At 32.1% G+C, this 27,661-nt stretch overlaps 1 protein-coding gene across 3 annotated transcripts in view; it reads right to left on the reverse strand.

Annotated features, from left to right (window-relative positions):
• CADM2 (cell adhesion molecule 2) overlaps nt 1-27,661 on the reverse strand; it is a 945,585-nt gene that overhangs the window by 48,490 nt on the left and 869,434 nt on the right. For 2 of the 3 annotated variants that reach the window (XM_010978531.3, XM_031457658.2), the window contains one exon: nt 18,464-18,583. The exons of the other annotated variant lie outside the window; for it this stretch is intronic. In XM_010978531.3, coding sequence (XP_010976833.1) covers nt 18,464-18,583 — 120 coding nt within the window. The remainder of the gene's footprint in view (nt 1-18,463; nt 18,584-27,661) is intronic. 3 annotated transcript variants of the gene reach the window in all.

Here is a 27,661-nt window from a genome sequence, read left to right on the forward strand (position 1 = left end):
TTAAAAACCATCACTCCTGAGAATCCTTGATCTCTTCCTTTCACTAATTTGCCTAATCTCAACGCCATTTCTTCTTCAATCAAAGCATCTGTACATTCATTTGAAACATGGCCTTTTCAAAAATCTGAAAATAATCAGAAAACTTTGTGACTTTGAACTACTGTAAGTTCATGGTTTCCAGTTGAAGACTGAATTTTCTGTTCTTATATAATCTATCTACATGATCCCAAACTTGGCTTTAGCCAATTCTATATGCCCAATAACTAGCCTAAGCTACAAATCTGTATATTCAATTATCTATTCAATATTTTGTTTCTACTTGGGGATATCAAATACACAACAAGCTCAATATGTTCAAAACAAGCTTATAATTCTACTTCTACCACCAATGTGTCTTATCTCAGTGAATAGCACCATCATCTATTAATTTTAGAAACCTAGAAATTTGGGTAAGTTTGGTAAGCCAGCTTGTGACATATTGATGGTCTTTAGTCCATATAACCAAAGAATTAGAAAACCTACAGATTTTTATGTTAAATTATTCCACCTTTCTGTCAATTGTTCTAATATCCTAGTCTAAACCATTATCGTCTCTCACCAAAATTATTTCAATAGCTCCTTCACCTTTCTCCCACTGTCCTCTCTTGCTCACCTCTTAGATATTTGTTCCCTGACAGACAGAAATATATTTTAAGTGCAAATGTGATTATAGTGTTATTTTGCTTAAAACCAATTTAGGATTCCCTTTTTTTCCTCCTTCCCTCCCTCTCTCCCTTCCTCTCTTCCTTTCTTCCGTCCTTCCCTATTTCTTTCTTCAATTACTCTTAGGATACTAGCTCAAATCCTTAAAATAAGTTTAAGATTCTACAGGATCTAACCCAACTAGCTACTGCACACTTTCATACCATTCTCTTGACAATCTGCATTCCAGTCTCCATGACACTCTTTCTGGATTTTTTAATGGCCACTCTCTTTATCACTTTAGGACCTTTGCATTTGCTGTTCCCTGATTGTGAAATGCTCGTTCTTCCTCCTCATCTCTCCATTCCTCAGTTTCACATCTTGCACAAATCATTCATGTCTAGCAAATATCACTTCCTTAGGAAGGTTCCCTATGATGACCTCCAGGAGCAAATTAGAGAATGTTGTAATAATTTGTGTAATGAATGAAGACATCTTTCCCAGAAATTACAATGTGTTCCTACTCAATCTCCTTTTTCATTTGTACAGCAACCATTTTAAAACTTGACCACTTTCTTAAAGATCCCTTCTATGCTCATTTTATCCATCTTGGAAAATTATCTCCCCTACTTTACAGAGAAAACACAGGCCATTGGGTAAAATCTCTTACTAAATTTCCACTTTCCCTGATCATACTTCCCATTGCTGGCAAACTTTTCTCTGTCCATTACTATTAATAACTTTTCTCTTCAGTCTCATTGTACAGAGAATGTCTCCTTGTGTTCAAGGTTAATGCTTACATTAAAAAATATTATATATTACTATATATACTACATTAAATATATATTATAAAATAATATTTTATATATAATGCCATTTTGAATATTTAGGGATTTATTCTATCAGCATATATCTTTTTTAAACCATATGTTGAACAACTTTTTTTTTTCCGAGCTCTCTTCTCACAGCATTAAAAAGCAATGCTAAGTTCACACTGTCCTTCAAAGATGTTAATTGACTTTATGTTGCCTTCTGTCTGCTTGGTATCTCCTTTTCTTCTCAGACAACATTCTTGAAATAACAAACTTTCTGTTTTTTCACTGACTTGCTGTACTTTTTACCTCCCATTCACTTCTCAAGTCCTGCAATCTGATTTTTATTCTATTATTTCATAAAACTATTTTTTTCTAAATCCATCAAACACTCCCCGCATAAATCAAATTAAGAAATATATTTCACAGGCTATCGCACTTGGCCTTTCTGAGCCAGCTGGCGCTATGAGCCTCCCTAGCTAACTCCCACCCTAGCTCATGTGACACTTTTCTCTCTGCTGTCATCTCACTATTCTGGCCACAACTTCACACCTTTGCATTTCTCAACATGACCCTTAGATTCTCATCATTTGTTTTTTAAATTACAGGGTATAAACTTTAGCATTCTTATCTTCCTAATTCACACATTCTATTGAAGTTATATTTCTCCTCTATGGCTTACCCTTCATCTATACAAAAGTCAGTCCGAAAACTGCATTTCTATCCTAGATGACATATCTTATGTCCTAGTTATTAAACACCTTCATTTGGCTGTTGCAAAGGTATTTCAAACACTACATGTTTAAAATGGAGCATATCATTTTTCCCAATAAAATTATTCTTTATTCTCTTACAGTCTTTATTCTGATGAAGGCACCAAATACCCTGAAATCCAACTTAAAATCCTGAGAGCCATTTTGGGATTTCCTACCCTTTAAAGTAAAATCTTTTACCTAATCATTAACAAAATCTATCAATTTTACTTTCCCATATTTCTTGAAACCTTTCCCTCTTCTCCATGTCTTTGGCTCCTGTCCTTCTCCAAGTCTTTCTCTTGAATTACCTAGATTTCTTCACTGGCTTCCTGCCTTTTCTGTCTTCTCCAATCTTCCACCCATCACACCATGACAGAGTGATCTTTCAAAGCTTAATCTAAACTTTCTTCATTTTGCTTAAATTATTTCTCATCACATCCTGAATAAACTCTAAACTTTTAAGCTTCTTATCATTTGCTCCTTCCTGTCCATAGAAAAACTTACTGAATCGATAAATGCATGGATGAATAAATGAAGACTTGTCTTTCATTATGCTTCTTTTTTATGCTTAATTGTAGCCTAGCTGATTGTGTAATGCTCCATTTATATACTGTTGCCTCGCACATGCTGCTCTTCCATTCATGTTTTATATCTCCAAACCCTAGTTGTGTCTGAAGACACCTATCTTACAGATAAAAACATTTTGAAGAAATATAAATATTATTAAAGGAACCTATTCCCCAGGCTCCCAGAGAGGGTAAAATTGCCCTTGCCATCAATGTCACAAAAGTGTCAAAATTTAGAAAATTAGCTGCAGAAATAAGAAAAGCTAAGTTGTCAATCTGTTTTATCACACTATGAAATTGGGAATTTTTCCAAACAAAAATGAAAAGAACTATGCATGTATGCTTCCCTAGTACCATTTCCTAAGTATTTCAATTATGCTAACACTGTCTATATCTGGTGGGGCCCCTCTATTAAGAAACCTCTTCACATTCACTTCACCCTTCTCTCCTTTTAGGTAGGGTGATCCTTCTTAATGAAAGGTGGACCTCATATGCTTCTAATCATACTGAATTTTTAATGCAAAATAAAGATTCCAATAAATATTTAAAGAACAAATTGATAAATGATACACGTTTCTCTTGAGTCTGATCTCACACGATTCACTGATACATTCGTTTTCCTCCTGACCAAAATAAAGACCAGACCATGGAATTTCATGACTATTTTAAAAGGTACATGAAAAGTAAAAAAAAGAAGATGAATTGTTTAAGGAAAGTGAAAACATCACCTTCTCCCCATTTTACATGATTATATCACAACTGTAGCAATATTACATAAATGACATATTAACTAAATATTATGGAGGTAAAATTTCAACTGACTAAATTTTTTAAATGGTCCTTTTTTTTAAAAAAAAAAGAAATGAGTATATTTTATTTGGGATTTTCTTAGAATATTTATGTTTTTCTTTTCCCACTTAAAAAAAATGATTACTGACAGGTAGGAGTTTGAGAAAGGTTTAAAAAATAAAACAGTAATGAGAAACATATACTTGTGATATTTTACAATTTCTAAACACTTCCCACATTTATAATTATGGCCCCCAGTTTATAGATTATGGATACATAGCCAAAAAGACGCTGTTAAAGTTAGTGGTTCTAATAACAAAATTAAGTTGTAGTTATGCAAATAATACAATGAGCTTCCATTAAGAGTTCATTCTGAAGGTAAATTCTTTACTCAGGTAATTATATTTATGTTGTTTTATCTTCTTTGGGCCTCATAGATAAAACTTTGGAAGTGACTCCCTTTAGTTTTCGAACACCTGAACCTTCAGGTATAATTTAACACAACACTTTCATTTTAAAGCCAAACTGCACTGAGAGAAGAAAGTGACAGCCCTGACCCTGGATAGACTCCAGAGAGGTCATTTCTGGAAGGAAGACAAAACAATTTCAGTTCCATGCTGATAATAAGATGAGGCTTTCCCGACTAGAATGTGTTAGGGGAGGAAGTTAATAAAAATAGCAGGAATGATCAGTAAGTATAAGGACCGGACTTTCAGAGGAAGTTAGGAATCCTTTATCTTGTTTTAAGACTTATTTAATGAATTGCTAAAACTAGATGTTTAAGAAAAGCCAGTGAAATAATTAATCCTAACAACTGTTTTTCAGATTTAAAAATGAGGTTCCCATCAGGTTAAGGTACGGATATATGGAAAATAAAGTATAAAATGTATTTGCTAAATGTTATGAAAAAGAATTAGGAAGTTCCTCAGAATATTGCAGAACAGTAAGGTTTTAGCCAGGTCTAGCATGTTATCTGTATGTTTCTAAAGGAATACTAATAAGACCTTCACACATGTACAAGTGGGTCAACAAAAATTAGTTTACCCGTTGTTTTTCTTTATTTGATTCTCTAAATAAACTGTTGTACTATTTGGAAGGAAGTACAGTGTAGTGAATAGAATTACGTGTTTGCCAATTTTAGTTCTAATTTTGAAACTAGCTATGTGATCATCAGTAAAAGAAAAAAATGGAAAGTCCTTTGCAGATTGAAGAGTCAATGATTCCTAGTGGCATAGTTTGAAAGAACGTAAATTCTCAAATTTTGATTCTCCTTATTTGTTTTATAGTATTAAGATTTTTTCAAGTGTATAAGGTCTTGTATATATATTATTTAAAAATCTCTCTCCCTTTTCTCTTCCTAAATCATGTAATTTGGACTACATATAAAATTAGAAAATGTCAATCCATGTCTTTGTCTGTAGGAAAATAATACCTAGCATGGATTACTGTCAAAGAAAAAAATGATTCCAGAGAATATGGTTTTAGGCCTGGTTAGAGCATCAAATGGCATATGGCCATAAAAAAAATCTCATTTTTCTTCAATTCAATTTTCTCACCTAGAAAGTGAAGGTTAAGGTAGGCTGCATGGCTCTGAAGATTATTTCTATCATTCTGTAATTCTGCTACCATTTTAAAATTTCCCAATAAATACAAGAATTACTCAGGGACATTGTGGCTGATAAACCTGACATCAGATAAATGTTGAGTATCACTTAAGAAAGAGTAAAGTTTTAAGGTGAATAATTTAATATTGGGTAGAAGATTATTTAAACTGTTTATCATGATAATAATAATGCAGATCTCTCATTTTATTCTGAAATCAATGAGTGTGACTTCTAAAAAATACCTTTTCAAAATAGGTATTTTTGCCACATACTGAGTAGTAAATTATTGAGATATTTAGAGCTTATAAAATACTGAGTTTTAATTAAATTAATCCACTCAGTAAAGTGGTAAAATACTATTTAACTATAATGTTCATTGGATCTCTTAATTGTTTTGGACTTCAAAAAATTTTAAAAATTGCTGTCTATCTATATTTTCAATATATATTTGGAACCATAAACTCATCTACAGTTTAATATTTCACTATAGGTAAACTAACGCTGACTAAATACAAAAAACATTCTGAAAATTACAATTTTCAGAATTTGGAGAAACGAAACACTTTTTTATATTTGTCCTTTCATTTGAAGAAGTTCATTTAAACTCAGGAAAACATCAAAAGAGATGTGGAATTATAATCATTGACAAGTAAGATAATCAATATAGAAAAGTGATAAAATGCAAAATAACATTCACATAATAATTTTTGTATAAATACTATAAACATGTAGATTTTTAAAAAATTTCTAATATTCCCAAACTATAACAGTTTCTTTCAAGAGTATGGGATAAAGAATGACCTTTTCCTTCATTTTGCTTAACATTTTAGAACTAATTTATCTATGATAAACTTGTTTAAAATGAGAAATACAGAAAAATGATTTAAATTGTTAGAAGGATAAATAAATTTTGAAATGTAACTAATCAATGAGAAATAAGTCTGCTAAATCTTGAATGTGTTTAGGTAATTTCCCAAATATTTTATAGAATAATTTACTGGAGGAGTTTAAATATATTTTAACCAACTGGATTTATTAATTGGTTGTTTAAGATAATTGGTTCTATTGGGTCAATATATCAAAGATGAATATTAAGTTGCACTAATTAATGATGATGAAATATTTTAACATGAAAATGGTGTCACTTGCAATTAACAAGCCTGAATTTTAAAAAAAATTAATAGTATATAACTTTAATACATAACAATCCCCTATATTTAGAAAATCATCCATATTATGACAATAACAGAAAATTAATATTTGTTTTAATGCCTAAAATAACCCTGTAAGTAAGTTAATACAATCATTTTAGAGATGAGAAAATTAGAGCTTAAGGTATAATGTGCATATCATGAACCTGGGATCCAAACTAGATATTTCTGCTACTGAAGGCCATTTAAATGCCTGTTAATATTCAGTTAGAAAAGTAATTATAAAATAAATTATTTTTGTTTAAAAATTATGTTTCTGATTCATTTGATAATTGATCTGGTTGGACTGAATAATAAGGAAGTACACGGGGACTCTGTTTTATCTTATTGACTGTAAATCACAGAAATCCTTAAATTTTAGATTTCAAAGAGGACTTACATGATTTAAAGGATGGTCTATTAACCATACATTGTAGCCTTAACCTAGCAACTGTCAGTTCATCTCATTGATACTAACAAATATGCAGTCACTTTTATCCTACCTTGTTTAGATGGTTAAATTTTTAAAAAATGGTTAATAATTATAAAAACTAACAATTATTAAGTATTTGTTATGAGCAAGGCATTTTTTAAAGCAAGTTAAATGTAAAAATACATTCAATTTTGAAAACTACATTGTAAGGTTGATACTATTATTATTTTCTATGCTTTTTCTGTCAGGAAACAGAGGCACAGAGAGTTTAAGGAAAGTCACAAGCCGTATGAGTGGCAAAGTGGAAAAAAGAGCCTAGATAATATGAGTCCAGAAGCCATAATCTTCACAATTTTTCTATAACCATTTTAATGCAGTCAAAAGGGATATCTTAAGTTCCAACAGAAAAGAGTATCAGAAAGTTTGTCTAAGCTGTAGACTTTGGCTACAAAGTAGCTGACCAGGAGAGACCCGGGCCCAACAGCAGAATTGTGAAAATGGACTGTACACATTAGTTTTATGGCCATCATAGCTGGAACTCAATGTTTACTTTACCTCATAATGTAAGGTTGGAAATCTTACTGGTAGAGTGATGTTCAGGTGTATAAAGGTTTGTAAGAGAAAGCACTGGAGGGAAATGAGTGTGCAAATGGAAGTGACGGGAGAAGAGATGGGTCAATGGCTAGAGAAAGGTGACCAAAAGGCCAAATACAGTGAGTGGTCAGAGTCTCATAATTCATTTTTACTCTTTTAGCTTTTCAGAGCATTCAAACATAAAAAGCTGGAAGTGTAGAATGCTAAGGGAATTACTGAAATTATTTAAAATGGCAAAGGGATTTTACCTACAAGCTCTGATTAAAAAATAACCAAAATTATACTCGTCCCTGAAATCCTGGTGGAGGACTCAGAATTGAGACACACCTGGAATTCACATAGTCCACTGGGATGAGGAGAAATGAATTTCCTTGCCTGAGATCACATGTCCAGAGGCCAAGTCAGGACGAAACATAAATATCCTGCCCCCAGCAATTATTTTCACCATCTCATGATGAGTTCAGATATGGCATATTTTGTTAAACTAGTGAATCGATAACTATATGTTTAAATTGTGGTTTTTTTCTTTTACCATTTTTAGCTTTTACTAAAGCATCCTATCATTTTAAAAGTTACTTTAAAACTCCCACATTGATATACTAACATGGAAAAATTACATTGACATATTGCCAAACTGAGTAGAGAAATTAAAAATATGAACATGAACTACTAAGAGAAGCCCTTAGAATTTACTTCTTATTTGCATACTCATTTCTTTCACCTTGGAATTAAGATGGAACATATCTGGATTTAACCTGTAAGACTGAGAGAAAAGTATATGAAGATTTGTTTGTGGTTCCCTAAAGCAGCATTCTGAGATGTAGTGCTGAATTTCCAGCTAACTTTCAGAACTAGGGGAGAGGACAGACATACCAGAAAAATTAGAATGCTTTTCTTAGTCCTTTTAAAAAACTATTGTAATATCCCACTTGGAACAAAACTTTCTGACCTATCAGAGGGAAATGCTAAGGGACACAAGCTGTCGCACAGACAAACATATTTCAGAGTGAAAACAAGCTGAACTGGTTTTCTTTTATATGTTTCCAATCTACCAACTTAACTCAATTAATAATGTACACATACTTTAAAAACATCAAAGGCATAGAGATAATGCTATATATTAAAGACTATGATTGCTCTTTCTAAAATCTTCTCTCAAGAAAATGATTTCCTATGCTGAAAAGCTATTATCTCAGGACTGAAAATTATTTGTCTAACTGACACTAAAATACCTTAAATAGAAAGTTAATAAGACATATCTATATCAGTTTATTATTAACTTATGGCTAGCTCACTTTTAGAGCTTCTGCCTCCCCGCAACTATTTTCAAAGCCCTTAGTTCAAATCCAATATATAGTCTGCGTTCGTACAAGTAGATTTGAAAATATTTCAAATGAGGGATCTCTCATCACCCAACAAACTAGACGGATAGTCCTCATACCAAGATTAAAAATGGCTTTCTCTTGGAAAGTAGGTTATTTAAATGATAAAAATAGACTTTAAAAACATTTCTTTGTGTCTAATAACAAAGCCAGCCCTATCAGGTTCGTAATCTGCCTTCAACCATCTAGAGCACTTGTCTCTCCAACTTAAGCCTGGAAAGGGAAATTATGTGTTAAAGTGAATTGGGAGGGCTGCTCTCTTACCACCATTACTAGTTTTCTATTATAGACTTATAATATGCATGTCTATGAGAGAAATCCAAGACTAAGATAAAATCTGACATTTTAAATCACCCTAAGTGTACAAATTAGACAACATATTCTAAGCAAATTAGATAATGTGCTAAACACACGTATCTCCACTGTTCATTCTCCATCTGGTCCCTAAATCCATCCCTCATCCTTTTGTGCCTTGATCTTTGCTCTGGGAACCTGACTTCTGTGCACTGCTTTGCTCAGGTTACTTGATCTCTGATTTTCAGAGGGATTCAACTAATAGAAAGTTATTGGACGATGAGAGAAGAAAGAGGTGTGAAATTTATCCCTCCTGCTCCAATATCCCCACCTGGTTGAGTGAGATACCGTTTGTGTCCTGTGACCACTGCTCTTCTCGAGCTGCCCCTTTTCTGGCTCCAGTTCTTCTCTGACTGAGATAACCCTGCTCACTTCCTCTGGCTCTTTAGGCCCAGTGCTGGCATCCTACTATTGCGAGCTGGACTGTCCTCCTCCCTTACTAGTTCCCCAAACTCTGTCTGTAAGTCTGTGAAAGTGTCCTCATTAAAAACTCTTCAGCTACACCCGTTTGAGACTGCCATCAGGCCCTGCTGATATCCTGAGTAACACACTATCTATACTAGGAAAAAGTAATAATCTTATAATTAATACTTAAGGAAAATGACTTCAAGGAAAAAGAAAAAAAAATGTATCAAGACTATTGTAACTTACCCAGTTTAACACAGACTACCCTAGAAAGAGCATTTGTGCTTCCTTCCTATGAAACCTGGGCTTAGACATCAAAAATGGTTCAAATGCCTCTGAAAAAAATATGTTTCTTGGTGAATCTAATGCAATTCCTCATGTTGCTTCAAAGTGCTCCATTCCTATTTAAACTTTCATTGATCAGCATTCTTTGCTTACTAGTGGGTTAAATAAGACAGCCCTGGAAATAGTTGAGTTCATCTCTGTTTTTTCTAAAAGGAAAAATAACTAGTCTTAGGTAATTCCATTTATTATACTGAACACTTTGAACAGAATTCCCTTTACACTAATGTAATTCTTTAAACAATATCAGTGAAGAGAGCTGAGTTTCTATTCTCCCTCACCTCTTAGCATTTAGAGTAATTTTATTGACTCTTTTTTAACACTGAACTAAGATTTTTACCTGTGAAACTGCTACACATCATTGGTCTTGACAGGTTTTCTGGCAATAGTTTAAACTTGTGTATCTACTGGCACTATTGCTTTTTCATAGTCATTTTTCTTAATACTTTTATAAAGACATTTCCTTATTGAAGAGTCAGTATTATCAGAGCTTCAGCATAAGCAATTCTAATACTAAAATTGTATAAATATTACGTACATATTTGAGAAGCCATTTGGAAAACTCTGTCTCCTTGCCCTGCAGTCCCCTCACACACACTTTGCATCAAGTAGCTTTTAATTTCCTGGCCACAGCTTAATTTAAATGAGTACAGAAAACTAATGAGAGATTATTTAAAATCTAGAAAAATAAGAAACTGTTGTAGTAGTGAAGCAAGAGATGTTTTAAAATATCACAATTATCCCAGCACTTACTGCAATTCCAAGAACTTACATTTAATAGATTGTATTAGACTCTTCGCAGAAGTCATGCTTTGTGGCATTTGCTCTTATTTACTGTCCCGGCAGAAAGTTCCAGCTGAAGTCAAGGTCACCTTCTATCCCAAAGTTGGTATAATTAGTATCAATTCGGTGTTTCTCCAAGCTTACATGGGAGGTTATTAACTGTGTTTCATGTGGAGTGTCAAAGAAGCAAAGGCAGTGCCAGCAATCTTCTCAGCTTCAAAGGCACAGCTCATAAATTTAATTCATTGGTTAGTAAGAAAGACACAACCAGTTTGGTTTATTAATGATTTTTAAAATAATTTCAGAGATGTTCGGGAAATACATTTATTCATATTTGTAGCCCAAGCTTTTAAAATATAAAACAGATTATCCTCCTAATAATAAGTAACTCATTTAGTCTTAATATTTTATAGCAATGTGCTTTCTGGAATATAATAATTATGGGACATTTTAATGTAATATTTATATGTATATGCATATTATATAGAGATGAATTCAAGACAATGGTACAGAGTCTACTAGGGGACATTTTCTTCTCTCTCTTAGAGGTTGTTTTGCAGGAAATGTATCTAGTATTAGATTATATTAAATCTAGAATTATTACCATAAAATCAATTAAGATACTTCTACACTTATAGAAGTAGAAACAATATTAGAACTGTTTACTTAAAAGAAATATAAACTAATGGAACAAATATTTCTGTTTAAACTGATCTAAGCCAAGAAATAAATAAGCTTAAAATGAAACTCTTAAAAATGTTTGATGTTTTAAATTGCACAAGCCACAAGAATGCCCTTAGAAAATAGGATAGAGCATAAGTGTTATGCTTCCCTTAATAGGTGGTACTGGAGAGAAAATACGAATGCCAGTTTTCCTCAAATATTTCCCAAATGCCATAAGGAAATAAGTAACATTTAAGAGATTTTCAAACTTTGCCAGAGTTCAACTTCATAAAATTCAGAGGCAAATGCTCCATTTAGTTTTAAAAATGGTCATATGTAATAAGTGATTCTTATTCCAAATAAGATCTACTAGAATAGAAAGAATAACTTTAGCATTCTGTGCTATTTTGGAATAATCTAATCTGAAACATTGCTAATATTCAACTGTGTGCGTTCATAGCTGGCTAAAGGACTGGGAACCCAATCAGCAACCCTACTCATATCCAGACTGTAGCCACTCCCTTCAGTATTAACAATATGGTACTTTTAGTAAGGTTGAGAGCACCTCCAATTATAGATCATACGTGGTGTTTGTTCTTGCCAAGTAAGAAGCATTTTAGTATCCTATTTCCATGATGAACTATGTTTCACATATTTAATTTTGAAAGTCAACTTTATACAATAATTATTGTTTTTAAAAAGACTAGTGGAAATTGAGCTACACTTACAGCCTAATGTGGAAACCTGTCTTTTTGCAGATAAGCAGGTCCCTGTATATGGACCATCTGGAGACTGAATTATTACTTAATTTTTGTCAAGTGAAAAAAAGCCCAACATATTGACACTTAATTTTTGAAAGCTCACAACACCATGCAAATTGTGCTTTATTACCACCGATAAAACCAGAACATTTTTAATAGCTAAATACTCATAATACAAGCTCATAAACAATTTCTTGATTTGCACACTTTGGGATTTAACTGTGTCAAGATGATATATTTTACCATTGCAGATGCTCTGTTTGAATGCATTTATTGTGACTAATGCAGAGCTATAATGATTTTTACTCCATTCATTCTTTCTCAGTGCTGGTGTTCTTTTTCTTTTATTCTGATAAATGTTTCTTTATCTCTTTGTATCCTATTTTTTTTTAAGTATCTATGCCAAAAAGGAAAGGAGGGAACACATTAATGAAATCAAATAAAAATAAAATACAGATAGACTAGATTTTTTCTTTTGACATAAAGGAAATAGAAATTAGAAGCAGGGGCCAGATCATTATTGCTTTTTATTCTGATTTAATTAAATAGATGCTTCAGATAGTGGTTTGATGTGCACATATATGCATTTTGTATTTATTTTACCTTAGCTTATTGTATTTTGAAACCAGAGAAATTAAAAAATAACTGAAGTAAAGAAATCTGCATACAAAAATACTATTTCATAATCAACATTTTAGGCAATTGTAGTTCATTAAAAACACCCATATTAAATATGAGTAGAATTGTACAATTCATCTCAATTTCTGTATGCTGGCACAAAGGAAATACTTTAGCAACTTATTTGCATTTCATATAGCTTAACTGTGGATATACAATTTTTTTCTACAAGTCACTAAGATTGCTTCAAATAGGGAAGATCTTTTAAAGAGCAATATTTTAGGATTGTACTTAATGGTCAAACAGGTCTCTAAATTCACTTACGTTTAAATAGTTAAGTTTTATGATTTATATGATTTGAAAATTACAATGGCAGCATATGGGCTAAAAATTATGGATCTTTAATTCTAGACTGGAGCTATATTCATTCTAAAGCATGCTAAAATGCATTTTACTTTACATGAAGAATTTAAAATATTTTACTCAATGTTGTATTTTTAAACATAAATAACTAAATTAGTGTGTAATCTAATTGTGAAGAATTGAGTACCTATAGTGTAAGTGCTTGACATTAAGCTATTGATTGTGTAAGTGGAAGCACCCATTTCAAAAGACATCCATCTTGAATAAACGTATTGCCAGCTGTAGCAAAACATCCAGATAAGGAACTAGGCTGCCCCACCTGTGAAGTTCTTTATTTCAGAAAGCCCTGGGTAACTTAGACAACTGATCACTTTGAGCAACCTGGCTTCTACCTTCCTGAGCTCTAATTCCTACTCTTATGCTTTAAATTCGCTAATAAAGAGTGAACCCATGAAACTCAACACCCCACCTTTGAACCCTAATAAAGGCAGAGCCCCAGGACCCTGTGCTCTCTCTCTCTTTCTACCTGTGACCTCGCTATGTGGTCCGCCAGGATCTGTGAGTAGTAAATTTTGTTCTTTAAAGTTCTCTGTCAGTTTCTTGCTGAAGTGCATACTGTGATAACATTAAGAACTCGAGCTGGTCCAACCACAATACTGGCCCTAGTAGAGGAAATGTTTGTGGGGGCTCGTACACGTAATGGGAACCGAGGCAAGCATTCCTAACCTAAAGCATCACTGTCAGTAGACTGGGACCAATACAATAGGACCCAGCTATAGATTTGGTGAGATTGGTCTTTATTATTCACTGGAGGTAGTTTGATAATGACTGATTTCTTACCTTTAAAAAAAATACGTCCTTTGTTTTCATTTTGCATGGCCATTCTGAAATATGGTTCCAATGCAATTACCTCATTATAGCTAATAATTTGGTTGAGATTACAGGACAAATGATATTATTTTATTAACAAAAAATTATTTTACCCATTTATAAAGTCTGATGTAAAACTAAATCTATATTTGAACCAATAATTTATTTGGATTTTTACATAGATTATATAAACAATTTCATCATCAATTTTAGGATTTTTTCCCCTAATATATTAAAATTCATGATGTATTTGAACAGGCTCAGTTTTAGGAGAGGCAGTATATCAGATATTTCACATGTTCCTCCCATGTATTTCTATTCTTGTAGCATACTTAAGAGTCTTGCAAAGGCAGAAACAGGTAACTCCTAAACAAATTAAGAGTTTAAGAGTTTTTCTCTCTTGGTAAGTACAAAAGATTCATTTGTGAATTTTAATTTTAAAAATCATGATAAGTAGACATAATCACTAGTACATGTCCCTATGTCTCATATTTGTTTCCTGAATTTTCAATAACTTTATATCATTATCTGTGAATGAGGGTGCTGCTAAAAATTCCTAGATTATGAGACAGTTATAAAATTAAAATTATACAATATGATAAACATTTAAAAAAATGTTTTCAAGTTAAACAAACCATGAAAAAATAGTATTAATACTAGAAATCACATCAGTTCATTTGGAACAATTTTATAAATGATCATATTTAATTCATTAAAATTTATCTGATTAAAATTTACTATAGTGACCTAAAAAAACCCTAAAACATTTATAAGAGTATATGTATATAAGTGCACGTGTGTGTGTGTGTGTGTGTGTGTGTGTGTGTGTATGTATTTTCTGAATTAGATGATAGGATTGATCAGGTCACTAGTCTTAAAAAAACTGCAATTTCTAAAAGCAGAAATTAAAATGTATTGTAAAGGACTTCGGTAATGCAAAATACTTAAGAGATTTATAAAATGTTTAGATTTTAGATTTATGATACAAATCAAGAATACCATAAATTTCACAGAAAATTGATAAATTATTATATTTGAGGATATATAGTAAGTTCCATATACACTAGTGCCATTTTTAACTTTTAATTTTTTCACATAGTCATTTAAAAATAGGTTGAAATTAAAATGTAATCAGTGCACTAACACCAAAGAATTTTGCAAGAATTAAAACTAGAATTACTATGGGAAAATATACCATTTTATCAATAGTATGATGCAACTACATGTAAACACATTTGTTTTACTAAAAAGAACTGAACAAAATTGTCATACGCTGATTGCTGATTATATTGCCAGAACTTTAGATACTATCCAATCCTCAAGACAATCTTGGAATTAACTGTTTCTTATGAAAATGTGGATGCTAAATTTGGTGCACTGTTCAAGACAAAAGCCTTTGTAAAGAGAAAAACCACTGCTCACACCTAAAGATGTCTCCAGGGCTCACTTATTCTCTGTCTTTCCCATGACTGCTCAAGTTTGCTTCCTTCTCTGTGTTTTAGCACCTTTATTTGTAACAAGATACTGCTAATTGCCAGCTTTCTCCCATATGGTTGAAGCTCCTCTTCCTGCACAAAGGATGCATTTCATGTACAAACTGAAGAGATGTACAAATTCTCAAGGTTATGACTGACCATTTGAGCAGCTTCTTTTCCTCTCTTTTATCTTGATTTCTAATATAGCCATAGCTGTAATTCTTTAATTTGTTTAAATTGGATGTTTATCGTATCTTAGTATAGAAAACTCAGCAACAGCAGGGGTGATGAAAGAGTGTAAATGGAGAAGTGAACAGTGATTCATTTGTGGTCATTTATTAAATATATATATATATATATAAAGAAATATAGTTTATGGAATTTAAAGAAATGTCATTTAAACCTAATAAAATTAAATATGGTTATTTTACTTCAGATTACTGAATGAGAGAAAGAGATGAAATTAGTAAACTTAAAAAAAAATCTACAAGCTGAAAATATTTAGCTCTCGGCTTTTCTTAGGCCACACATTCTTATTTTTTTTTCACGTATTCTTTTTATGATATTATTTGACCATAATTTTGAAACATCTTTCACTAATTTATAGATAAGTGAATTCCACTTAAAATATAATTGCATCTGAAGACTCTAATTTAATAGGGAATGCTTAAATAAACAAATATCATATAAATTAAAAGGGACAGAGTAGAAAAATCATAACAATGTTTGTGTATTGACTGAATCCCTCATTCCCTCAAATGTGGACTAGACCATTCATCATGCAGTGGGCTTGGTGATTTCTTCAGTCCCCACTTGTTTGTTGAAGATAGGAGGGAAAAAAATAGACACCAGACTAACATTCAATGTCGGTGCTACTATTTTTTTCATGTAAATTAGATGCTATGAATTGTTATAAAATACATTTTCTTTTCACATATCTTGGTGCCATTTTCAACATATTTTCTTTCAATTATTAAATAAAAAAAGGGAATGATAAGTGTGTGTGTGTGTGTGTGTGTATGTCTTCTTAGAGTTTTATTTATTCATGTGTTCCTTTGAGTGAAGAATGAACTCTTTTCAGCACTTTTAAATTTCATGGTGTCAAAGTTCATAAAACATCTTAGGAAACCTATAAAAAAGTAAATTTACTTGAAAAAGTAGAAAACTGATTTCATTTTAAGAGGCTGGCTAAAATGAAATTGGTAAGACTTCACTTAAGATGCATGTGAACAAATATAAAAGAATGTTGTTAAAATACTTCACTTTGAAGTAAGACATTTTCTCTTATTTTAGTCTAATATATATATTCAAAAAGAACATAAATACTTTCTACTAATTAAGCATAGGCACTGGTTATTTGTGGGAAAATGCATTAATTTAACTGCTAGTGATTTTAGATACAAAATTCTTATTTTCATAATTTTAGGGCCTGGCATAGACCTATATATACATAGCAGGTACTCAATAAACATTTGTTGAAGAAAGAAGGAACCATTGATTATTAGGCTTTTCTTGTTATAAGAAGGTCTTTTTAAAAAATAAAGGTTAATATATCTCTCTCCTTTTCCATCGAAAGGACTTGTTTGTACATTCAGAACTTAACATTATCACAGAGATTTTGTTAGTATGCAATAATCACACTTTATTTGAATTACCGTCTGTACAAATCTTTAGAAAGACAATAAATTAAAGCAAAGTATAACTTTAGATATCTTTCATTTCATATAATATCATGAAGTACTTTTTACCTTCTTCTTCATTTTTATTATTTTCCTCCCATTTTAATATAAATTATGAGAAAGATCTTTGAACCGTTCTACTTACAGATTTAGCTCAAATACAGCTTGTTTAGTAATAACAGGTGTTTTTGAGAAATTCTTACTCCTACTGTCATCAAACTTTAGCTCTCAATCTTATATACTGTATAATAGAGTTAACACAATTATTAAAAATTAACAATTAACAGATATTAAAATATTTTTTTCTGGAACAAGAGAAAGTAAAGAAACACAATGTTAAGTCTATCCTTGATGAAATTATAATTAGATATATATATTATTGTAAAGTACCCATGATTTAAAAATAGTTAGGCTTAACACGCATTAGTATAGCCAACATGACACAAAACACATATAAGAAGTAGAAAAAGACAGACTTAAATAGGACAAATTGTCTCTGAACATTGCTTCTGCAGAAATAAAGTTTAAAACGTGTTTTTCTATAATGCGCTCAAACAACTTTTTATTTCTTCTTTATCTACTAACCACTTAATCACTACTTAGAAATGCCTTTTCATATTTCTAAACCATGATGTAATTATGTTTTGCCCTTTAGGGTTATTACTTCAATTTCTTTTAGGTTGTTCTCCTTGAAGCAAAGATACTTATTAGTAAACATACAAGAAATTACTCATGGAGCCAAATTATCAATTTCTGGCAATCTAGAGCATTCTGCTTTTAGAGAATTCTGTTAGTAGAATAAGTAGATCCACTCAGCAGATCACTTTAGGATAATATGTTGAATATTTACTTAAAAGTTCCATGTGGTGACTAGTTCATAGTGACCCCATGGATAAGGTCAATTTTAGAATAAATTCACGAATGTAGGTATTTTAATCTAATTGCAGAGGAATAACAAATCATAAACATTGATAGGGTCTTAAAAAAGCAAAAACTATCTCTGTATCCTTGAATATCTTATTTCTTTGTTTGCATTTATAAGGTAAGGCAAAACAACAGTGTCCCATGATAACATTTTAAATTCTCAATGTTATAGAGCTCCATATATTTGTAATTTATATTCTGAAACATTTTCAAGAGTCATAAATGACACTAAGAAAAATGATAATGTACTATCTTGGCTCACATTTTAGTCCAATAACCCTAACTGATAGTAATTGGGGTGACTTAATTACTTCTTATAATTAAGTAAAATTGGATCTCAGTTCCTCGACCCTTTTTAAAAAACCCTTTAACGCTCCATTTAATGTGTTTTCCAGGCCGTAACAAAGAAGCATACTGTACCTCTTATGTTGCTGGTTGTTGCAGATGTGGTTGGGCTGGTTGTTATGGCTACAGTGGTTGTGACTGTTGCAGTGGTAAGGGAGGGGATGATAGTAGTGGGAGGCAAAGTGTTGGGAACATCTGGTGAGTGGAAAAAAACAAAATATAAAACAAAATCATATCATGCAAACAAAAGAGAAACACAAATGATTCAAATTATAAATACATACATCTTATTTAGGTTTCACTTTAACAGGCTTAAACAGATTATCAGGTACAAAGCTGGCTGTACCTCCCAGTTCTTGTCATTTTTTTGTTCACTTCTGTTTCTCCTGCTCCTACCCAAAGCAATAAGTTGGAGCAATGTCTGAGAACAAGCAGATTGTTTGCAATATTTAGAGTGAAATTTAAAATGACAAGAATTCATTTGTCTGCTGAGTCATTTAAAAAGTTTGACATGCAGTAGCAAAATACAGATAGATAAAACAAAAAATGACATGCTTTGTCAAAGAAGTAAACAAAGAAACAAAACAACAGAAAATAAACACAAATAACACCACCATATAAGATTAAAGGAATGTTAACGATGGATGAGTATATGCATGTTAAATGCTTTTTGATTTTTTTTTTAGGAAAACTTAATAAGAAATAGGATGAAAGCAATCTTTAGAAACAAACAAAAAGGAAGCCAATTGTTATTATTATTATTTTGCTTTTGCTTTTCTCACAAATGATGTTAATGTACGGCTTAGAGTCTTGCAATTCTTACCCTGGTTAGCTGGTAACGCCTTCTAACAATTTGGCAGTACCTAGGAGTCTTTAACAAGTATTGAGTCAACTAGCACGGAACTCAGTATTATGAAATGTTGAGGATTTATTTCATTTGGCATACCTAGGAGAGGTTACTGAACACAGATTTGAACCATAACATTCAATCCCTAATCCATAATTAGTCAAAGTTGCCAAAAGTTGACAGGAGATTTCAATACAGAGCACATAATAAACAGAAATGGGTTTCCTGCCTTTCACTCAAAACCAGCTGAAAATTTGAAGAGCAGCATAGAGAACACTGAAACAATATAGCCAGTGTCAAGCTACGAAAACCTCGGTAAAATCCTCAGAGTCAAATCTTGTCTCAAGTGGATGGGCATATAATTTACACAGTGAGGAAATTAGAGACAATTCACAAATTACCTGTAATTACTGTGCTGGGGTTTGATTTCACATGTTTGCCACACAACCCCTATATATTCAGAGTGCTTAACAGATTATTTTGCTATTAAAAGTCTTCCTGTCATTTTCTCAAAGTCTCTGAGTTACACCAAAATTTTTCTAGTCTTTCACTTCTGATAAATAGCCTTACTCATCCTTAGATTTTAACCTGCTAAATTCTCTACACTAGAGACATCAAACAACAGCATGTGTTATCTTTGGTACTGATGTTTACACCTGTTTTTCAACAGGGAAAATGTTTCCTGGCCAGTCAAATTAACAAAACAACCTTCTGAAAATCCAGTGGTGCTACATTAATCACTAGAGAAAATGGGTATTGCCTGGAGTGCGATCACCATGATCATAAAGTAAAACTGACTTTAACAACAGTGTAAATGAATAAACATGCTATATGTGCACATATGCTTCTTGTTTACTAATTTGTATAATATTGTCTTATTTTCATTGTAAGCTTTCCTAAATAGTTTCGGCAGGCTGGAGGTAAATAAAAAGCATTTTCTAAATTAAAAAGCATGTGTAATTTTAATTTTCATGCATATCTAACATAGAAAATAATGTATCCTTTATCTGTTAGCAAAATCATTTGACCATGAGGATCTCAAAATATATGTATTTAATTAACACCGAGGGAAATATCTTCCGGGTCTATCAAATATAAGAACATATAATTATATTAGTCCTGAAAAACTCCATGTAAAGAACTTGATATTACCAAGTCTATCACACTTTATAAAATATTAGATTATTTGCTCTCAAAGGGTGAGACTAAAATTCCATTGGATTTGAAAAGCAGTGTTTCAAAGTTAGCTATATCATTTGAGTCTTAACAACTGGAGTGAAAATGACAGATTTTAGCATTTTAATTTAATTTTTTAGTTAGCAAAAAAAAACAAACGCATTGTTCGGATTTCTTTTCCTTATTCCCTATCAACCAAGATGGGTAACAATAAATTCTGATTTGTTTTGGAGAGTGTCTATATATTTTCAGGTACTATGAGCATTCTTATATAAACTAAACAGTATCCTTACTTCGTGTAATTGTGAAAATGCATGATTTATAGGTTTCCCCCCACCACAGCTAATATTCAAAGAACATAAAAACAATGGGTAATTGTTAATCCACTTCAAGTGGACTTCCCTAGAGTCTTTTAAACTGTCCAGATAGATGAGATAACACCACCCATTATTGACTCAGAGTCTGGCTTCTGCTTAATTGCTCATCATTCTCTTTCATTCTTCCCCCTTGACTTCACATGTACCTAAAAACAAACTGGCTGAGAAGAATTTGATGGAAAGCACCTTGGTCAACATGACTATTAGGTCAAGCCAATGACCTATCAAATAAGAAATCTCTCTCAGTCACTGTTATATATATTTTAGTCACTAGTAACATTATTTCATCCTATGTGTTCTGAAACATCTTAAATATTTTCATTTTTGCAAAAATAGAGGATTTCTTCATTTTCTGCTTTTTCTTTTTAACCTACATGAATGTTCATGCAATTATTTCGACTCTATTGTGAAATTGCAAAGCTGAAATAATCTAAATACTCAACACCAGGAGATTGATCAAAATCAGCTACAATTCAACAATGTAAGATTAACTCAAATTGGTTGGAATGCTCAGAAAGACTAAGGAAATTATGTGGTACTTCTATCTAAACTTTCTACCTGCTCTGATTTTATTGGTGTTAGCCTCCCAACTTGGCAATTAATCTTTGAATGGAAGAACTCTGCCTACTTCATTGTTGTGTCACCTAGCACAGTTTAGAAGGTCAATAAATAATTATTAGATGAATTTGTTCACAGCATAATAAACATATAACATATTTTAGGGGGCCTAGAAAAGTCCACTTTTTAAAAACAATTCCAGCAGGGTCAAGTAGTTAATACAGAACTAAAAGATTTAATTACTTCCGCTCAAAAAAATTCTTCTCTGTCTTTAATATATAGTTTTTATTTTCTGAAGGATATATTTTCAAGACCACAACTTACAACTTCCTTCAATAAATTTCCTTGCTAACAAAATGAATCTTTGCCTACATATCCTGCTACTTTGAAAGCTGTGTGAGCCTGACCTGAGATTCACATACTCTACATCTCCTTATGAACTCTCTCCATCTTGACCTGATTTAAGACTTTTTGAGAAAGGGTGTAAGGCCACGAGGGCTCACTAAGCAATTCTCACTGTGATCAGTGGTGAACGATCATGACAAATTTATGGGTTTTCTATTATTATCCCCATTTAATGGATGAGAGGACTCTGAGATAGCGTTTCCTTCTCTCAAAATTACACACACACATATAGTTGTATTTCAGAGAGTATTTCCTAAAGATAAGAGAGGTTCTTCCAACATTTCCATCTCAAGATCATTTATTTTATCTGCCTGGTTGTTAACTCTTAGTAAAACTCTGAGTTGTCTTCCTAAATCCAAACATCTATCTCTCTAGTTTCCAATTCTCCAAGCAAGTGGCAATATTTGGCATCATTCAACAATTATTTAAAAGGTCCTGGTTTGGTGCATTTGCTTATGGCCTTTTAGACAGTGGTTGTGACAATAGAGCTACATTTTCATAAGGAAATACGAAATTGGAAACACAAATAATCATTTGCTTCATTTTTGAGCATGTCTGGTACATTTTTAAAGCCATTATACTGTTAATACAAAGAATATACAATCAAATATAGTACAGGATATAAAATGTAGGTCATTTTTTCCCCTTCTAAGGCATACTCATTTTTATTTCTGAAGAATAAAAATACACTGATTTATATGCAGAAGAATTATACACATGCACACACACAAAATAAAAGTAACTGAATCCTGGTTCGACATTAATTTACTCAGTTCATAAAGCCAGATACTCTTCAGTCATATTAATATTATAAGTAATTTTTTGAATATTACTAGTCAGTTCTAGAAGATTTTAATATATGCCTTACAGGTTAACACTCTGTTATTAAAGAATATTTAGATGGACACTAAGATAACTATAAATAAAAAAGAAAAATTAATGGTAAGCAACTTATTAAAATTCAGAATGATACCTATCTAATAGATAGGTCAATCAATTAACTATATAATATTTCATCTCTGATTCTATAATACAAAGATGGGCTCAATATTTTTATTGTCATTTTCCTTGGAGAATGTGTTGATTTAATCAAATACTGTTGAATTTGCCTGACATAATGGCTAAAATAAGAATTTCAGCATTTATAATTTACAAAAGATATTAGCTGTATTATACAGCTTCTAGATGCTAAGGCATAAGTAATGAAGTTAGTCATTGATAAACTATGTGGTGGATAAAAAAAGGTATTTTGAGAAGTGAACAAAGTGAAGATAATTAGATTGAATTTATTTTAGATTATAATTTAAATAATATAAATTATTTAGATATAATTTAAATTCAAACAAGAGAAATTGCAATAAAATTCCTCAAAATCAAAATTTAAAACATACTTTAGTTAATAAGAAATTTGACTGCTATATAACAATTTCTTTCAAGTTGGTAAAAATTTTTATCACAATGTATACAAATACGTTACACCAATTTCTCTGAAACTGTGATTATATGTTTAACATCTTTCACTGGCAGACTAAGTCTTAGGTGACTACTTACCCACTGTATATTAAAATGGATAAGACTTGCTAAAATAGCTTCATGGTTTAAATAAGATATTAAAGTGAATTCATACAGGTCTATGATTCATTATCTAAAACTTTATAATTTTGGTGAAAACTATAGTAGCCATGGTAAAATCAGGGATTTCTTTTAAGGGAAAAATACGAGCATTTTTATTGATAGGAAACTGAGAAAAGTAAAGGTTCCAAGACGTGAAAATATTTGCTTATAGTTTTACCTACACATAAGGTTGAATTAGAATAAATTACAGTTTTCATTTTGCTTGTAACATATACAAAATGCCATTCTAATGTAAAAGGAAAATTCAGGAGTATTTCAGTAATGTCAGACAGAACCCCAAATCTAGTCAACTGCACAATTGCATAATAAATGCAGAGTCTAAGTAGGCTGCAAAAGTTATTCATGTGAATGAATGTTGCGTTACAAATATATGCAATGTAAATACTATGGGTTACTTCTGTAAGAACCTATTCACTTGCAGAAACACAATTTCAGCTCACACAACAAAGTCATTGAATCAGGAAACTAAAATTTTTGTTCAGGGACCATGGCTAAACTTTGTTTTGATAAATTCATCAGTCCACCCTCTCTCCTGCTTAAAACCCAGATGACTGTGATATGAACTCCAATCTGTACCCATCATTGTCTTGAGACATCTCAATGTTAAGGTTTTCTGGAAAAGCAGGGGCTAGAGTTCCCTAGAGCACATATGTCTAACTCCTTGTCTTTATTGCTTATAGTGCCAGGTTAACATAAACAAAAAAGCCAAAGCCCAGCACCCAAGATTTCTGCCCTGACACAAACGTTTTCCCTAAGTTTTAGACTCAGCTCTTTCTGTTCTCTTTGCTGCCATGTTCTCAGAGCCACAACCTGATTCACAACAATAATTTTCCCTTTCTTGTCCATCTTTCAAGTCCAGTTTAAACATAATCTTACTTGTAAAGCAACCCCCAATTCTACACAGTTAACATCTTTCACCAAATGCTTTTAAGCACTGCGTACACACCTCTACACATGTTTATTATTTATCACCATGACATGGTATTTATGTACCTATCTCTCCAATTAAACTATTAGCTCAATCTTTATAAATCAACATGTCTTTGTTTTTTAACATGTCATTTTGCCTTGGGACAAGTTTACTCTGACCCAGTCTCTCAGTATTGTCTAGTCTCATCTTAGAATAGCTTTCCTTTTCTTGATGCACCTAGTAGAATGCTACTCTCAAGTTTCTGCCTGATTCCTGTCTGTTCTGGGAAGACTTGACCAAATAAATCCCAGCTGACTTCCCTTCCCTGAATCCTTTAGATGCTTTCTGAGTTTATCTACGGCTTCCCTCATTTTGTTACCAATACCACTCTCCCATGACGATGATGATTACATTCATGACACACTACTCTGAACATACCCAGAGCTAAGTGCCTCTCACTAGCTCCACATCTCTCTTGCTCCCTACCTCAGTGGAGAAAACCTATCAAAATACATTGCAGCACTATGGTAACATTTTAAAATTTTATCTAATTTACATAAACAATTAACACACTTGACTATTCTAACTCTTATTAATAATAAAGCTCACAGCAAACAGAATACATATAAAACCTCTTCATGAAATTAATGGTTGAAAATTGGGAAGTTGTAACATTCACTTGGCACACAAGTCCATGATATATATATATATATATATATATATATATATATATATATATATATTTATTTATTTATTTCATTTTTTTCATGAACTAACAAGATGATAAGATAACAGAGAATAGACTCCATGGTATACTTCTGTGCTTCCTCAGGGTATCTAGCTCTACGCTTTGTATTTGACTGGTGCTTTATAAATAATACATCTTTTGGTGGTAATAGCAATGTTGTCAGTAGATTATGGTATAATTTTTAATAACATGAACCAGTAATTGAGCCTTAGATATGGTAAACCTCTGCAAAAAACTGTCCCTCCCTCCTCCTTTTACATGTATGAAATAATTTTCAGGGATTCCTGGTAACAGTCTTCAAATCTAAATGATTATTTAAAAAATAAAAATGAAGCACACTGAAGAATCTTATATTCTGAATGCAGACTTTCAGTATTATTAAAAGTGTTAGAGCTCTAAATCATAACTCCCAATTCAAAATAACAGAAAAAGGGCCCTTTTTTTCACATTCTAATGAAAGAATTCAAAAAATGCAACCGTATTTTGTTATTGGAGCTTATTAGAGCACAACAGATCCTGTATAACCTTGTCAAAATAAAATCAGTTCCAACAAGCGCTGTATACAATAAATTGAAGAGTGGTACAGCACCTTTTCCCCAATAACGAGCTTTTCAGGTTAAAGGTATGTTCTGTTCTCTACAAATGCAGTGTACAATAATTTCTAACTTGTCAACCTGTTTTGTTTTGTGGCAGCTTCTCTTTTTAAAAATGGCATTCTGGCCCATTCAGAATGGATTTTCAAAGCAAAATTAAGTCTAAAGAGTCCCAAAGCCCAAGTTGCTTATTTCTCTCCAAGGACCAGTATTCAACAGCAAGAAAAACTGCTACCATTTAGCCTGGACTCCATATGTCTACTTCCTTTCTGCTTCGTATCACTTACTCGCCCAGGGGGGACCCAGGGTAATCAAGAGTGAATCCAAACCAAGGATTATTAGTGGAGATACAGAAGGGTCAGAACTCAACGTGTACAAGAAGTATTAAGGCAAGAAGTGTCTTTTTGATAGAAGCTATTCATATTTCTTAATTTAAAAAAATAATAGGGCATCTTCAACCTTACTGATAATTGCACTGCCAAAGGAAGCAATTGTAAGAGGAAAAGTTTACTGTATTTGCTTTTTTGCCTGTGCAGAGAAGAACGTTTATCTGTTCCCATTATGCTCAGCTACCTGTAGCAGCCTATTTGGATTATAGCATAAGAATGGATAACAGCACCAAGGCTCTTACTCAAATGACAACCACCAGGTTGACAAGGCCTCAGCTCGCCAGAGCATGCCTCCTCCTCCAGAGCCCTATGAGAACCTCATCTGCTTCATAAAAAAGAGCCCTTTTAAAAATTAGATTTGAATGAATCCCTTTTCATTCCTCTGATAGCTTCCACTGGCTTCACATACTAAATGGAATCTTTATACAATATATAAAAAAAGCTGTTCTTGAAAAATGAAAAATGAAAAGTACTGCAATTTTAAACTGTAGGCGGTAACCAACAGTCCTATGTAATTACAAAAAAAGTTTATGAATAAAACCAGTCTGTTATTTGAAAAAAAAAAAACCTGTGTTTTTTTTTTTCTTTTAAAATCCTCTTTTCCACTCCAAACTGACAATGTAAAGTGAAATTTAAAGTAGGGGAAAAACATGCCTTTGATGTAGGGGATTCTACATTATTTAGCTCCTCCTACTTTCATTCTGGAAGCTCCTTCCTAAAAGTAATTTAACAAAAAGGAAACCAGATGATTTGATCTAATACTTTAACTTCTGTAAGGATTTCAGTTTCCTTTGGGAGACTATCATTGTCACTCATTAAATGAAAACCTTAAATCAAAGATAAATATACACAAGAGGAAGTCTGATGAGTAGAAAAACACTGATTGAGAAATCTGGATGTTTGGATTTTTCATCTAGGTTCTGTGATTAAATAGATGAGAGACATTTTGCCTATAATTTAATCCCTATGTATCTATGCTTCTTCATCTAAAACACTGAGTTTAGACCTGATCATTTATACAGTCTTTTTGGACCAGCTTCTTTATCAGTGATGGATTACAGTTGATCTTCTAAAAGCAAAACATCTTCACTCAAAGAAATTAGTAAATGTAAAAAAATTTACATAACTTCAGAAGATTCATACAGTCCCTAAAGGTGTTGGTTCAGATTTAAAAATGCAATAAAGTAAGCTTATATGGTAACTTATAACTGTAAATTATGTATCTCTCCCAACTTCAAGATAATCTCATGTGCACTTGGAAAAAATTAATGGTAATATGAATGTGATAATAAGAAATGCTAATGTCAGTGAACTTTTTAGGAGACAAAAATCACTCTTCTCATCAAGTCACCCTTATTTAAATATGTCATGCTATGATTCAAACCTCTCTTAAACTTTCTCTGCTTGATCTTATTTTTTTTCCAATGTTTATTTTCCATTGTGCAAAATAGCTGCTTAACATACACGTTATATATTTATATTGTTATATAGACTTCTCATCAGGGAACTTAGATTTATTTCTCGCTTTAACTTGATTTCTCCTCATATTTAATACACAAATTCCATAAATGAGTAACACTGGGATATGGAATCCTGAACTGAATATCCTTAGGGCTTAACTAAGTTGTACTACTA

The sequence above is a fragment of the Camelus dromedarius genome, chromosome 2 (assembly GCF_036321535.1).
Source record: "Camelus dromedarius isolate mCamDro1 chromosome 2, mCamDro1.pat, whole genome shotgun sequence".
In the NCBI taxonomy this organism is placed as follows: domain Eukaryota; kingdom Metazoa; phylum Chordata; class Mammalia; order Artiodactyla; family Camelidae; genus Camelus; species Camelus dromedarius.